General features: G+C 29.7%; 1 protein-coding gene across 6 annotated transcripts in view; it reads right to left on the reverse strand.

Moving 5' to 3' along the window:
- Window positions 1–17,401, reverse strand: part of LOC112689049 (nuclear factor 1 X-type) — a 124,123-nt gene that overhangs the window by 96,824 nt on the left and 9,898 nt on the right. For 2 of the 6 annotated variants that reach the window (XM_025562546.1, XM_025562551.1), the window contains exon 1: window positions 16,301–16,773. The exons of 2 other annotated variants lie outside the window; for them this stretch is intronic. In XM_025562546.1, coding sequence (XP_025418331.1) covers window positions 16,301–16,387 — 87 coding nt within the window. In that variant the 5' untranslated portion in view covers window positions 16,388–16,773. Of the gene's footprint in view, window positions 1–16,300; window positions 16,780–17,401 lie in introns of those variants that run through there. 2 more of the 6 variants (XM_025562548.1, XM_025562550.1) reach the window with 2 other exon arrangements.

The raw sequence follows: 17,401 nt of genomic DNA on the forward strand, positions 1-17,401 counted from the left end.
AAGGCTCGCTTGTACAGATAGTGTGATATAAATAATAAACAAAAAAAAAAAAAAAAAATTCAACGGAAAAATATTCTACTCGACCTTCAGCGATGGCGGCATATCACCCCACACCGGAATATTTTATAATCTGATTTAGTATATTATTATTATTATTATTTCCGTGTGTAAAATGCGCGCGTGAGCGCGACCGTTTAATATATACAAAACTTGTATAGTTGTCAGATATTATGTGTTGTGTACTTGTACGATTTTTTTACGCCGTATAGAACTAGCATCGGAAAGGAGAAATATATAAGTATACAAATCTACATATATATATTTATATATAAAAAACGTGAAAAAAAAATACGTATCGTCGATAAATGTCAAGGAACGTCCGCGCGACGACTAGTTTGGACTGCCGATTGAACCTACACACCGCCACACGCGCCGTCACCGACTATATTCGATTGCAGTGCACCGGCTCCTCCGATTAACAACGACTATGGTAATGCAATACCATTATTATGTATTGTGGTACACGATTTTTAAACGGCCAAGTACTATCATCACACACATTATATACGTACACGTAACAACGATGACGTTTAAATATATATTGTACGAGAAAATGTATGTTATTTACAATAAGATATTTGCATTGGTAAGAGTACTGCAATGCCTTCAATACATGTATAAAAAAAAAAAAAATAAGCAGTTACAATATTTCAATACACATGTATTCATAGTATAGAGACTAATTTCTATGGAAAAGGAATTAAATTCATAAAATAATTCGGAAAAAACATATACTTTCATGTATGATACTATTTTATACATAATAATCTTTTATTTGTATCCTATTAGCCAAATAAACTTTCTACTAGACGACGTGTTCCGTACAAATACATTTATTATTGAAATTTGAGATACAGAAGTAACAATCAAATAAAAATCTAGTTCATCGATAAGTTGGAAATAGCAACTTTTTTTAATTTATTAATTTTTTATATTTTCTAGTATTATGCTTTATTTGTAGTAATTTAAGTTAAAATTAAAATATAAAAATAAATATTGAATTACTTTTAACTAAATGTTAATTTAAAACGATTTAATCTTTAGTTATACCTAGAACACCTTACCAACGATAGCATATTCAGTGAAATAAATGAACGCAGAGAGGTGCTTAAAACTATAAAAAAAATGTAACATTATTGGTCACATATTGAGTAACGGTAATTAATTAGTTTATAGATGAATAGATTAATAGAAGGGAAAATTTAAGGTGAGAGAGAATAAATAAGCAAATAAACTCCGACGATGTAACACAGAACTGAAGAGGTTAGCTGGAAATAGGAAAGAGTGGAGACCGCATATCCGACTGCAAAACTAATCATAACATTAAATATAAGAAGAGAGTATCCACTATAATTTACAATAAAATTAAAGAATTTGAAAAATAATCTGTGGTGTACATATGTATATGTGTTATACTTGTTTGCTTATAATACTTGATTTGAATTACATTTTTTATAAAATAGTCATTCTTACTGTATTTTACTCCACTATGTAAGTTTGGTGAACATTTTTTCAGAGTTAAAAGATAAAAAAAATATTATTTGAAATATTTAGAATATTATATTCTATTTTTATTAGGATACAATACTCATGTCTAAATTAACATAATTTTCGGGTTTTAGAATTTTTTTCTATTCAATTATGCAGTTATATTTGCAAAAATTATTTTCAATAATACAATAAATATATTTTTTATTTTACATTAGCGTTCTGAAATTAATGTAAATTTAAAGTTTAATCTGATTAATATGTTAAATATATTTCGATTATCAACAATGGCAAAAAATTTGAACATTAAAAAAAAACCAAAAATAAGAACCATACAAATACAAAGGAAGTGATAAAATGATACGAATATTTTTAAAGTAGTTAAATCCATTGACGTTAGGTATCCACTAAGATATTATAATACCTGTCGAATAGACATTAGAAATTCAAATCCAATAACGTGAGTTTCAGTTATGTTGATTAATTTATATTGTCCACACTAGAAAAATTAATCAAATATCTCCTAATCCTGATAAATTATCTTAAATGTGATAGACATATTTTCAACCTATGTACCTATATTAATAATCACGTGCATTTTTCTCTTATTTAAATAATTATATTATAAATATACATAAATATATATTAATAAACGTGCGTTTTCTTACAAAAGAAAGTGTTTTGATTAGAACACAATGAGTGCATATAAAAAATCGGGAAAAGGGTGGAAATAGTTCGTTATGTGTGCAGTTGCAAACGACGAAAAGACAAACGGCGGAGGGACGAGGATTATTGCCGCATATATAGGCGCGACAGTGGCGTGTGTCTTATTCTCTCTCTCTCTCTCTTTCGCTCTCTCTCTCTCACTCTCTCTCATTCTATCCAATTGCGTTTTTCACCATCATCGCCGCACAATGATCTAAAAGTGGATATTCCATTTGCATAATTTTTCGAGAGAACAGCTCGTATCAGAGAGCAATAAACAACTGCAGCTGGGGTGGGCACAGACGATTTTTATATAATATGCAGTCTCATTCTCGGTCGCGTCTCGCCCGCCCAAATAGTAATAAATAGTAGTTTGTACTTGGCGTATTAATGCGATTGCCTTTTCTTTTTTTCCTTTTTTTTTCTGTTCTCCATTCCTGCTGCCGCCACCAATGCACATTTTCTTCGAAGCGCGCAGATAAGATCGAGAGGAACGCATCATCATATAACTCAATGGAGAATGCCCGAGGAAGGGTGCCGTGCGCCGCACTGTTTGTGCTAACATGAATTAAGGGATAAAACGGCGTAATCTTTTCTTTGCCTTTTTTTATTTTTGCCCCTGGATTTTCACGCTACATTTACATAGATTTTTTAACCACTATAAGCGGGTGATATAAAGTAACCGCGATTATAGGAATAGTGTATACAATTGAGTTATCGAATTATAAATCCTTTTTATTCACATTTCTATAAATATCCGAAAATTTCCTTGGATTTTATGAAAATATCATGTTTATGATGAAAAATAAAACCATTCGTCTAAGGTACATATTTTAAAATTTAGAATGGCCTACATTTTATTAATTATATACAATTACATCAAAATAAAAAGTTCATCTTCAAATTTATCTGAGTAGTTAAACATATAAAGTATATTAATTGTACTATACAATTTATCATTTCAATTACATTTAACTATAAACCAATACTTAGAAAAATAATTATTCAAAATAATAAATGAAATTTATCAAAAATTATACGTGAATTTATTATTTAAATTATAAAACCTTACATTTAACCACTACGTTGTACTTAATTTAAATTACAAATGATAACTAATATTTATGTTATTTTTTAAACGATTTTAAAGAGAATTTATATAGTATTATTTTTAACTGTACTATCATAATATAACAACAATTCATACGATTCATACGATACAGAGCACATAAAATAACTTAATTTTATGAAATAAAACAAAAAATTATACATTCAGATTTTGTATCCCTTATAAATTAATAACTCATAATTATAAACAATTATCTAATAGGATAAATCAAATAATGGTACAGGAAATTTATATTATTTAAATTAGAGAATTTATCACCTATTAATATCCTTACTTTTATAGTAAGATAAGATAAAATTTGACTCAATATGATAAGTCATTAACTCGCTAATCAATTATACTTGAACACACAGTAATAACACAAAGGAGTATTTTAACAATGTCGGAACAACATTTTTTTTTTTGATTTTATTTGGAAATAGTTTAGAGTACAGAGTGCAATATTCACGTATTGGTTCTGTTTTCTCTAGAAATATACTAAAAAATATTAAAACGCCGTTTGTGCTTAGCGGAGGATCAAGGAGACTTGTCGATTTCTAACTATATATATATATATATATATATATATATATATGTATATATAACAATACTCAAAATATCCTATTAATTAAACGGCGGCATCGGCGGGAGTCGCGTTACACGCAAAGGGACGTTTACAAAGGAGTGTCCGAACGGATCCCACAGACTTTTGGACATCGCATAGGAGGTGCCATGAGCCGGGATCGTGCGTATAACAGACGCCCGTCGATATCGCATAAATCGTATTTATGTAGAAGCAGTATATAGGATCCTATGTCCGTCCCTTTCCTTGCCCTTTTCGAACACGGACGTGCTTATAACGATTTACGTCGCGCGCGCACAAATGCAGCGGGGCAAACGGTCGCCGCGCCATATCATAACACCGCCGCTTTGGTTTTATTCGCAAATTTACCCCTCATCCCCACCCTTATCCACCGCACGAACGGTCGCCGATTCAACCGCACCACACCCCGGCATGTAAATAACGCGTGTACTACGCAGCCCAACGTCGTACACGACGATAAACATAAGTTTTTTCCTCCCTTTATTTTTATTATTATAGCCGGAAAAGAAAATCGTATACGTATTCATGCAATGTACGTAATATGTGAACACGATGACTCGATCGTATAATTTGCGTTCATGAAAATTGGCTATAAACAATAATATCATTTCTTAAGCTTAATCGTAAATTACAACTATGATAAAATGCAATTCGATGTTCACAACTTTTTTTCAGACATTTATTGTTCTAAGTGATATTTTATACTTAGTTATTTTAAGGATTTTTCAAATATTATTTACATAACCTTATGCACCTTATGCATTTCTTGAAAGAATGATGTTTGAATAATGAAAAATGAAAAATCAATTATTAATACATCATTTAATTTATTGTTACTGAAATACCTAATTAAATTTACGATCTTTTGATTCACTATAAGTATTTAATCAAATATTATATGATTTAAATATTACAATTGATTTTATTACATTTAATGGAATATGTGTTTAGATCATATTAAAAGCGAAGTATTACAATGAACGGTCAATACTGAACGAATATAATCGTCATCATTTATTACATACATCAGGAATGAGCAACTTAAAGTTACTAGAGAGCCAATCTTTTGAAAATTAAAATCTAGCGGACCAGAGCATAGAAAAAAAAAGGTCATTCAAAATATGAATTTTAGAATTTTAATTAGCATATACACGGAAATAATAAATTCAACGCACATGACAACACGATACGAATGATACGAAGAAACTGATATAGTTAAATAATTCGGTACAAACAGCTATGGTCGAAAGCTATACTTATACATACATATGACATTTAACGATGTTTAACACCAGATAACAATTGTTATATCGATAAGTTAGAGTATATACGATAAAGTTTAAAATTTTATGATGTAATTTTAAAATATATCACGAGCCAGATAAATAAGGCTCGCGGACCGGATGCGGATTATATATGATACGCTTCAATTTATTAACACAATGTTTTCTGGAAATATTTTCTATGAAATCAGTACGTAATAATTGATTTAAAAATATGAAATGTTCAATTGAAAAAAATACAAATTATACTCAAGTTTTAAGTTGATGATTTTAATAAATGCTTTTCAATGAAATATTATTTTCATTTTCATTTCCTCGCTGCTAAGCGCATGAAATGCTGAAATCCTTGGATTGTCCATCAACAGTGGTGAATAAACTATCATCAATTAGGTACAAAGATACTTTACTACTAGTGATATAAAATACCATTGCAATCATGAGTAAACGAGATAAATTTTACATAATTAAAAACAAGCATGTCGTCATTATATTGGTCATGAGATAAAACGCTCAAATCTATGTCATATACTGAATCCCATCTAAACTCTGTGATGGCTATATCCTTCGGGTGAAATTTCGCACACCCTTTGGTCACTATCCGTTTGTTTTAAAACTGTAAATGACATGTACCACACACAGCAGTAGAGACCGTGAATTATCCTCAGCAGAATGTCCGAAAGCACAATAGAAAGACCCAAAGACCATACATAATAATAATATAATACCCTCGTACACGCCGCAGACACGGGTCGGAAAGTTGTACTAACCGATGCCCGAACACGTTACACTGCCGTCGTTCCCCGCTTGTGTTTGTTGACCCCTTTTATATTTTTGCCCGCTCACCGTTCTTGTCCGGCCGCCTAAACACGACGACTGAGTCGTCCAAAAAGCTACCAGCGGCAGACAAAACGATTTCGACATTTCACAATAATGGGTTCATTGTTTTTTCTTTTATTTTTTCTCCCGAAATTAATTTTAATTTTTTTTAATTTATTAGTCACGTAAACTTATAGCGAGAACGCCATCTCCCTCTGTTTTTATATTTATTTAATTTATCGTATTTAGGTTGGATGTTTTTTTTTTTCAATATTTTTTAAGTGCCTAAACTTTGGTTGAAAACGCAGCTATAAATTTTGGTCAACGCTGTGCTTTTATCCACTCCTCCCTCCATTTGACTTATTTTTTTCTCTGTCCTCTCGCGTTCCGGTGGTCCCACGATCCTGTAAATGGTACGCATTATACGGATAAATCGTGTTCAATAATACTGTTGTACAGGACTTAATAGCAAGCAAATGTACTGACGCGAAAACGAGAAAGAATTGAAGCATCCTTATGATTCTAATGGGAAAACAATTATTACTTAGTAGACGAGGATACATAATTAAAAAAAAAAAATAATAATAATAACAGTGAAAAACAAATGATCAATCATGATGTATTAAAAAGTAAATTTATGAAAATGTCGCTATCCCCTAAATTTAAATTTTTATAAATCTCAGAACAGTATAATAAAAACAAAAATTTATTTACAATAACGATTATTGAAAGAATTAATTCTAAAAAATATGAAAGCCACTGTATAAATAATTTTGAACAGATAAAGTACAGCTCATTTTTTTACATATCCATTATAGAATATACTTAAAATGAAATGCAATTTTGTTTACTTATTTTGTTCAGTAGCATCTGCAACAAAATATTTAAAATAACTACTACTATGAAAAATGCATTTACGAGTGGTATATCATATATACCAGGGATGGCGAACCTTTTTTGGTTCAAGTGCCAAATTTTCCCAATTAAGGATTTGAAAATCATTCACGTGCCCAAAGAAAATTATATTTTCTAAGAATAAAAATAAAATTACAGATTTATTACATTATCTTTATTACATTTTAGTCAATCTTAGTGAAACGCAAGCAGCAGTCGTTTCATTGATCAAACAATGTATTTCCTTTGATTCAATTTAATTTGTTATGGCTTTCACAAACATAAGTTGAAGAAAAATATGAAACCATAAGGAATATTGTCATTTTTAAAATACATAAAATATAAGTAATGATATAAATAAAGTAAAAAATAATAAAAATATATAATTTGTTTCTTTGAATTTTTTATAACCAACATTTTATAAATAGTATAATTTTTTTTTTTTGTACAGTTTTTAATAATTTCAATTTTTCGCTCGTGCCATTAAAATTTGATCAACGTGCCACCTTTGGCACGCATTCCATAGGTTCGCCATCCCTGATATATACTATATATTATATATATAAATATTTCAGTGAGAATATCAAATACGTATAACAATTCAGTTGAAGTGTACTGCTGTTATTGCACAAAATGCAAACTGCAGAGATTTTCAAAAATCAGTCTGAAAAATCGATTGCCAACGCCGCCGACTTAATAGGAGACAAACGGATCCATGAAAGTCTTGCATGTACATTTGTGCGTATAAGCCATACGCGAATTTTATTCGAAAAATCGCCAGTCATTTATACGCCATTTACTAGTAGATTTGTTACTGCTGCTGTTATTCTGCTGCTGCGGTAGTGTTTCTCCAGCGCACCGCTGACATTTAGAATTAATGAGTCGTCATGCCGGTTCTTTTAAATCCTGCGGAGGCTAACGCTTAAATCCTTTGCAATCTTACATATACAAAAACTAGACATCCCCCTAGATTAATTGCCCTTTTTTCCGCGCTTGTTAACCCTCCGACCGACTTATTTCAGATGATATTATCGAGACAAATTGATCGTGGAGTATAGTCTCTGCAGCACAAAACGAATGAAACGAACTTTACAACGGCAAAAATCTGTTGATCACAATAGAAAACAATGTACACATAGTTTTGTATCATACAGCGGACTATGCGAAATATTTCAATTCAATTGAAATCAATAACGCAGGCAACGACTTCAGTGTCATATACGATATATATATTACATAAACTACCTATATAATATTGTACAATATACGCAAAACGAATGTATACATAATTTTATATAATTATTGCATGACCAATGTATAATAAATATTGTTTATATTTTTACTTTTCAAACTAATATAAACACATACACTTTGGAACAATATTTAACATATTGCACACCATATAATATGGTGACCCAAACTTACTTCTGAATTATATTGCTAATCAATTTGATATTAAAACAAGAAACACGAGATGCATTAAATTTATTCGCTATCAAAAACTAACGGGAAGTATGGTAGGATGCCACAACAATTTTTTTCTGATTAATGTTTTAAAACAAAGTTACCGAACCACTCAGTCCGGTGTATACTATAATAGAACTATAAATATAATGTGTAAATAATAATTGTTATAGGAAAAAAATAATGAACATATGGTAATACTCAACATATAGTTACACTTATTTACTAGGTTTATAAACCGTACATTTTGAATAATTATTATAAAAACGAAATTATTCAGCACGTTATTGTTTATTTGTCAACATCAATGTTAAGAAACATAATTAAGAGTCTTCATTTTTACTGCATTACTAAATCTTGTATACATAAATTATATACATTAATTATTAATTTAAGTTTGAGGTTTAAATTTTAAAATTAGTAATTGAATCTTATTACATTTTAATATTTATTTTTGAATATTATTTCAATAATTGTATAATCCAACGAATTGCTACGCAGATGAAGCTCATATTGAGTTTCGTAGTGTTGGTAGAACAATGCTGTCTGTTGAACAAACGTTATTCCAAGGACTTATTATAAGCTACTAGCTATGTTCGGTGCGTGCTCATCTATTTTAAGCATAAAATGAGCCGTATAAATCTGAAGCTTTTGTTTCAAGTCAATAAATCCGAACCACATCAGAGGTTTCTATGAAATATGAACTAGTAAATTATTATATCAACTATATGATTTAAAAATAACTCAGTATCCCTTCAAGTAACTATATTTTTACATAGGTGAACGTACCTACATCCTTCAACGTTTGAAAACAGTTATTACATATTTATAATTATATTAATAACATTAACTTACATATATATTTTTTAGTATAGAATTGGCGTTTGGATAGTTAGGGAAATAAATACAGAATATTAAAAATTATCTAAATAATATAAATTACATAATATTCTAAGAAGAATATATAAGCAAATATACGATTTTTACAGTAAACAATAAATAAAATAGAGACAAAAAACTCAAAAAGTAGTATATACCTAATATTTATTGTATATATGCGTATACCTAATCAAAAATTAAAAATTATCAAATGGTTGATACTCACAAATTAAAAAAATTAATAAACAAATAGTTTACTCGTATATACTGAATTACAAAAATTTGAGTCGCGATTTTATTGACTTTGTATACCTGACAATGAATTTTTATTCAAAATTGTTCGTACTTTACAAGTATACTCCAAGCTAAGATTAAATTAATTTATTATTTATTTCTATATATTAACAATTTATTTACTTATTTAGTATTTATTGATATTATCATACTAAAATTCTCAATTAAATTCTCAACACTTAATCGATATTTATAGTATATAGATGCTTATAAGAGCATTTTTTCTTATATTTTTCGTATCACAACCAATAATTCGAATAATGTGGAATAAAAATTGAAATGAAAATTACAATGAACAAACATAATAAAGATATAAATGCACATATAATATATTATAAAGTATACACATTATTGATGTTTTCTTGGTCAATTTATGTAATTGAATAATTACTATTGATTGTACTAATTTCGGTCTAATACTCAAAAACAAGTGCCCGACCATAAAGATGTGCGAGTGTGTGTAATATGCATTGTATATATGTAATAATACATATATATATATATATATATATATATATATATATATATATATATATATATATTAGTACCCTTTTGAAACGTCGAGCCGACCCCAAAAGTATAATCCGGATAACGACAATAACGACGATAATAATCGAATTACGGCATATACGACGTTGCACTCGGCCGCCGAATGGGTTACGCATATCAATTTACAGTTTGTCTGACACAATCTCTGTTCTGTATGTGTGTGTATGTATGTGTGGGTGTGTGATTCTATCTTCACGAGAGAGAAAGGGTTAGACAAAGGATGAAATGGTGGTATGTGCCTGAGAGATAGAGAGAGAAAAAGCAGCACGAACATTCTATATACATACCTAGTTATATATATTCCTCCGTTATCGCGACCATAATTAATATATTGTTATTGTATCAGATTCTGCCCAACTATGCTGTAGGAACTATCAACTGGCATAAAGGTATCGTTTAAATAGGGAGAGACATGACCTGAATGTTCCCAGAGGTACACCAAAGATTCACTCTATTCTCTGTACATTATGCATTTACTATGCCTCCTCCTTTGATTAGCTCTTGCCGACCGGAATGCTAATAACGTTTGGGCCCCCGTACATACACTTAGTGAACATAATGAAGGAACCTTTTTACCAATTTACAGATGCCGCAGTGATTCAAGACGCACGGTCTGTCAAACCACGGTAAAGTATTCAAGGTAACTATTATACGGATATTTACGATATTAGTAAAAATCACAGTGAAATTAATAATAAAACAATCGAACAACCATGTAAAAACTCACTCTGAAAGAATATAATTATCTAAATTCGTAGAAAAAATACTTCAATCTAAATGTGATAGACTTCATAAAGTGTAAAATTTACACTTTAAACTTATCTGATATTAAAAATGTTTTCGATTATATTTAAAATATAATATAATAATAAATTAAAAATGAATTTATTAAAAAAAGGTTAAATTAGTCAATAATACTAATTGAATGACATTTATATTATTTGTGTGATAAAATAATTAATATAATCATATTTAAAGTTATAATTAATTAACAACATTTCAAATGAAAATTCTAAAAATGCTTAGTATATAGATGTATATAATTTCAGTAGGTTTAAACGTAGAAGTTTTTCGAGGCTTTAAAATAACATATGTCAACAACAACAAAAATCATAAAAACACCCTCGGGTCTTTCAAAATATTACGTTAACTTATTGCTATGGGCTTCACTGTAGTAATTCCACGAAGTCCACTCCATTAGAAAACCCAGTCTCAATATAATATAGATAAAACTTCTGATACTTATAAGCTCGCCTAGTCCTTTGAACCATAGTTGAAAGTCTTTTCAACTCAACGAACCGTGTCTTAAAACTAACAAGGTAATTTTAGTAAGCTCAGTACTTTGATACATCTGGTGTCGGAAAAAACGCATTCAATTCATATTCAATATAATATTTCAAGTTATGAAGGTACACGTACGTAATCATATAATAAACATGATAATATGTGCATAAAAATAATTAATAAAATTAACCAAAAAATTAAAAATCAATCAATATCGCCGTTATTATACTTTCGAACCATTTGAATTATGTAAATAAATAAATACGTAAATATATTATGGTCATTGTACCGTCTGAATAAATAATGCCACACTGTCTGGGCTTGCAGACATTTACCTGCAACACTCATGAGTAAAAGCTGACTTATCAGCCATAACGTCGTGAGAAAATAAAATACAATAAAACGTTGGTCCAACTGGATTATATCCAAATGCCCTTCAAATCGAAATCTTTTCAAGTCTAGTATGTGTCTTATAACCGTGCCAAACATCACGTGCTAATACAGTCGTGAATATCACTCTCAATCGTTTTACAGAATTATTTCATTCCAAAGTCTGATAAACAAGTTTTCGGTCAAATATCAATTTTATTTCATTATTGCGTTTTTAAATTAGTACCGCACTAATGTTTTCATCACAAGAGTGCTTGTTTCACGAACTGAAATGGCCTATATATTCTACACGTTATTTTTATACATTTATATTATATATGAGTTATCACTGCTATTTTCGAACAGAAGCTCGAGGGTACCTAAATTACCTAATCATGACGCCTTCATCAAGGTTTTAACGTTCTAAAAAAAAACATTTTCTAACAAAACAAAAAATAAAATAAAAAGATTTTGTCCTTTTGAAAATTTGCCAGACCGTAAATTTTATTATAGCTCTACAATTCGAGTGGAACTTCTCCGCCTTTTTTTTATTTAACAATTCCGCTTAGTATATAATATAATACTTATTTTTTTCTAACTCTGTAACCGAATAGTCGTACCGGACACGGTGAAAATTGCTTTGCAACATTTATGTCTGAATAATATGTAATATATCATCTAGAAAGGGAGAATTGTATAGATTTAATTTTTGATAAATAAAGTAGTAGAAATGATTCGCCCACCAACTACTGGAATTACAGAAAGAGTAGAATATTATACATCTGGTCGTGTATATCAATTACGGCTACAAAACGCAATTCTATTGTCCAAACGTATTCCGTTATCTATCGAATATATCCACCCACTGAATATTTTTTCCTTGAAAATTTTTATTTACTAGCATTATAAATAATACAGTAAAATCCAAATCAAAAAAGTTAATATATTTTAATTTATATAATTTATATCAAATATGTGTACTACTTCATTTAAATTTCTATCTATTACATGGCAAATTTATTTAATAAAGAAAAATGTAGAACATAATATGTTAAAAAAATAAAAGGTTATAAATTATAACCTTAATTTATAATATTATTATAAATTAAGATTATAATTTATTTATTGAAAAACACACCAGTGTAACAATTAGTTAAAAAATATTGTAAATCAAACCAACATTTAAGAAGAAAAATACAAATTCAATCAGTTTAACAAATGTAAAAATTTAAATAGTCAAATTAAATACAAAACAAATCTGTATCTAGGTATCTAAAATCCACTATCAAAATATAGAATATATAGTCGCTTATGATGAACACACAACATATAACTAATAATGCATGCATATTAGGTTTTTTCTGTTTTACACTGAATGAATACTAATAAAGAACATACGCAATAGTTTCTTCACAATAAAAATCTGAGAATTATATATCTGTATTAAAAAAGTTATAACAAAATGTTGAAGCTGTTTAAATTAATATTATTAATAAACTTTTTTCCAATTAAAAAAAATCGTATAACATTAACAGTATAGTATATCTTTATATGTATAACAGATGTTCAAAGATTTTGCACATTTGTTAAATACTCGTGAGAAATTATTCAATGCAACAAAACTAAACCGATTACTTGTGGTTCATTCTTGACTTCAATAGCATATTATTATGTTGTTAATAATTATTCGAAATTTTAAATACGTTTTAACTAGTTTTTCAATATTTATCATCTTTATTTTATTTGTTATATATAAATGAAGCAGTCAATGAACACTGAGTAAGTTAGTTTTTAGTACATAAAAATAATGTAAATTTAAAATTGCCTATGTTTATTACCTATTCATACACATTTTCAGGAAAAGTACTTAATATTATATTCAAACAATAATACATTAGCTACAGTATTAATAAAATAAAATAAACAATTTTTATTATCATTTCATGACGTATATTTTTTTACATTTATTTTTGAACGTTGTATAAAACTGTTTTGTTCAATTACTTTTAGATAAAACTAAAAGTAAAACAAAATACCTAGTAATAATACTAAAATATAAACTAATAGAAGTCTATTAAAGGTCGTTTGAAATGTATGTAATTGTATACTTTAATTGTTAATTAACTATTCTACTCGTATAAATAAGCCCGTAAATGTGAGACAATACAGAAATACATAATTTATAAATATATAATTTGTTCTATTGATTGGACTTATATAAGTTGAAAATGTTGAAATGCATTAAAACTACGCAATACTGATAGACATTTAAGACAGAGGTCAAGTATAAATAACGCATTATTTATTTTTTAAAGATAATTGATACAAAATACAAAATACTTATATTTAAGTTTTTAGTTATATATCCATGTATGCAAGCACTTAAATATTTCATAAACATTAGTTACAAAAACTGTAACAATTTATATAACAATTTATTTATATTTTCTTTGAATAACAATGCACAATACATTTTATTTATTTTCAATTCAATAGATAATGCGTTACACATTGACTGCAAATTCTAATTGAAATATAGGGATAGGGACCGACGTATAACTTTAGATTTTTTTCTCAGTTCACCACTCTCCTTTGTTAGTTAAATCACAATGCGTTTCAGGCGTTTTTTTCCGTTTTGAAATCGTTCCAATCAACTGCACATTAGTATTTTGCAAACCCACTATTCCGGGTCAAGGTCATATCGTGGTGGGACTGATACACACAAATCCGTTAAAAAGTACGATGATGTGAGACACGTTTACAAGAGAAACACGTGGCCAAACCGGATATTTTTTAAATTTCAGCTATATATAATTGTTTACGGCACTAAAGAATATTAAGGAAAATATATGTATCAACCGAGTGAAAAGAAGCTGGAACTGAAATTCATTTTCCGACTTTAATCCAATATTTCGACCTTAACCTTAACCTTAACGATTTTTATGCCAAAATCTTTACTAACTGGGACCAACTAGTTTAACTACAGCAAATGCCAAAAAACTGAATTTTCTATTCATGTGTCAAAAACACGAAAATTAAAACTTGATAATATGTAGAAAAATGTACACCAATCGTTATACCATACATGATGTACTCTTTAGTAAAATATAAGTACAATGAACTTTTTGCTATGAATATATAAATATAAATAAATATACATTATATCTATCAATACATTATTTTTAATTATATAACTTTTCAAGTTAAAAAAAAACCTTTTCATAACTATTTAAAATGAAATGAGTTTTAATTTTAAAATGCATTAACGATTAGTGCATAAAGTAATAAATGATTGCAATTTTTCGATCGTTATCTGGGCTATAATGTGATTTTCTTCGTATAGACCAGCTTGCTCATAAACAGTTATACAGACTACAGTAATGATATTTTATTATTCAATATTAAATATATGGTAAGTTTCAATTAATAAGATGTATTGTTTCTTATTTATTAATTTATTTTTTCAATGAGATATTGAATATAAATGTGTATATATATATGAATCACGATTTTAGAAAAAAATACAATGAACATACTATGCTCAACTGTCATCATTCTAAAAGAGCTTCCTGTTATAGTGTAATAGTGTAATTAAAATTCCACAACAAACAGACACGATTATCGTGAATCAAAAAAAAAAAAAAAAAAAAAAATTAAATTTGAACAGATTATACGTCTATCATTAAAATGTCAAAGAATAATTCGATCAATTGTTTTAAGTATTTTTTTTATAAATATATGATTTATAGGTACTTCCTGTTTTTAATTTATATATACTAGATTAATGGGTTTGTAATATCTTTTGATTCTGGAAGAAAATTTAAGTTCTTTATGATATAGCTACCACTAAAACTAATTTAACTAATTTTTATTAATTGGCTCATAAAAATTAAAAATGATTATGTTAGTATAATTTAATTTTTGTTCATAATGAAATAAAAGTATTTAACATTTGATGCGATAGTTACCTTTATATAATTTTATATAATTTTATAAAAAACATGAGTATAGTAACTAGACTCATTTAAAATAGTGAATAATTATAAAATATTTTCATAATTTAACTAAATTCTAGTTAATACTATTTAAATATTCTTTATATAATATACTACAGATAATAATACTAAGCTATTGACTCAAAATACTGCCTAAATATAACCTTAGGTATAGATGATCAAAAAGCTGTACTTGGCTTACACTATGTAATTTTTTGTTTTTATTTAAAATTAAATTCGAACCAAATATACTTGAGGCAAAATTTAACAAAAAACTACAACAATCTTTAACGTATATGATAATTTGACTTTCAAATATAAAATGTTAAGATTAACAATTCTAATTTATTAATTTTTTTATAGGTACGACGGGTAAGATCGCGCCCAAATATTCATTTCTATCCATTATCGGTGAAAAAATCTTAAATACGACTTTTACAAGCCGTGATATATTTTTATTAATGAACGAGGTTTATTTTGATTTTTTGTTTTTTTTTTTTTTTTTTACCTTGTGCGGCGGATAACACTGCGTTGGCCAGCCGGACGATTGGTGATGATATCCGAGCGCGGACGGATATGAACCGCACTGATACATTTGAACGGACTGATACGGATGATCTCAACTAGGCCGGATCATTTCGCGATCAAATTGTCGAAAAACGTTTATTTCTATCTTATCCCTACGTTCGACACGACACGAACGTACATCGGACACGGCACTGTCGCATAATAACAACAATAATAATGTTAGAATAGTTGTACGATTCGCGAAACTGTAATCGGCCCGCGGCTACCGAATCCAAAAGCAACCGATGCGCGCATAACATCAACACGTACGTGCGCGCCTCGGCCGCCGACACGATGTAGCTGCCACAAGTTTTACAATTGTACCCGGGTAACTGTTGTGCACGGGACCGCGGTATTCGCGCGCGTAGAGGTTTATATAGGTACGTACCCAAGACGCAACTGCGGTACGACGATAAAATGTATGGCGTTAATAATCGCGGTGTCGCGCACGCGCACGCACACGCCTCGAACGGACGAGAACGGTGTGTGGTAATGTTATCGGGTGCGTTGTCTGACGCGCGGAAAAAATGAGAAGATAATAATAATAATAATAATAACAACAACGGTAGCGATGATATCGAAAACGGGGAAAACGGTCAACGGTGAGGTGGAGGTAGCCGCCGGAGGGGGAGGTGGAGGAGGAGCGAAAAAGGAAAAAGAAACGGCTAGGAGAAGAAAAGTGGTGTCGCACGGGAGCGATACGATGCGGTAGCGCGCGCGACGGAGCGATAGTGAGAACGAGTGAGAGGGACGCGCGCGAAAATTATACAGTTCGCGTACACGTTCTAATGCGGTGAGCGTGTACGTGTGTGTCGGCGCGCGCGCGAGAGAGAGATAGACGACGGATAAGAGGCAAAAAAAAAAAAGAAAAAGATCAATCACGTCCCAAACCACGCCCCCGTCGCCGCACGTCGGCCAATCCTGTTGGGTGCGCGCGCGCGGTAAACGTCCCGAGGCGGCGGCGGCGGTGTCCGCGACAATGACGCGCGGTGACGCGGACACGACGGCCGCGATGACGAACGATCTCGCGCGAGCGCGACGG

The sequence above is a fragment of the Sipha flava genome, unplaced genomic scaffold (genome assembly GCF_003268045.1).
Source record: "Sipha flava isolate LNK unplaced genomic scaffold, YSA_version1 41_pilon_pilon, whole genome shotgun sequence".
NCBI lineage: Eukaryota > Metazoa > Arthropoda > Insecta > Hemiptera > Aphididae > Sipha > Sipha flava.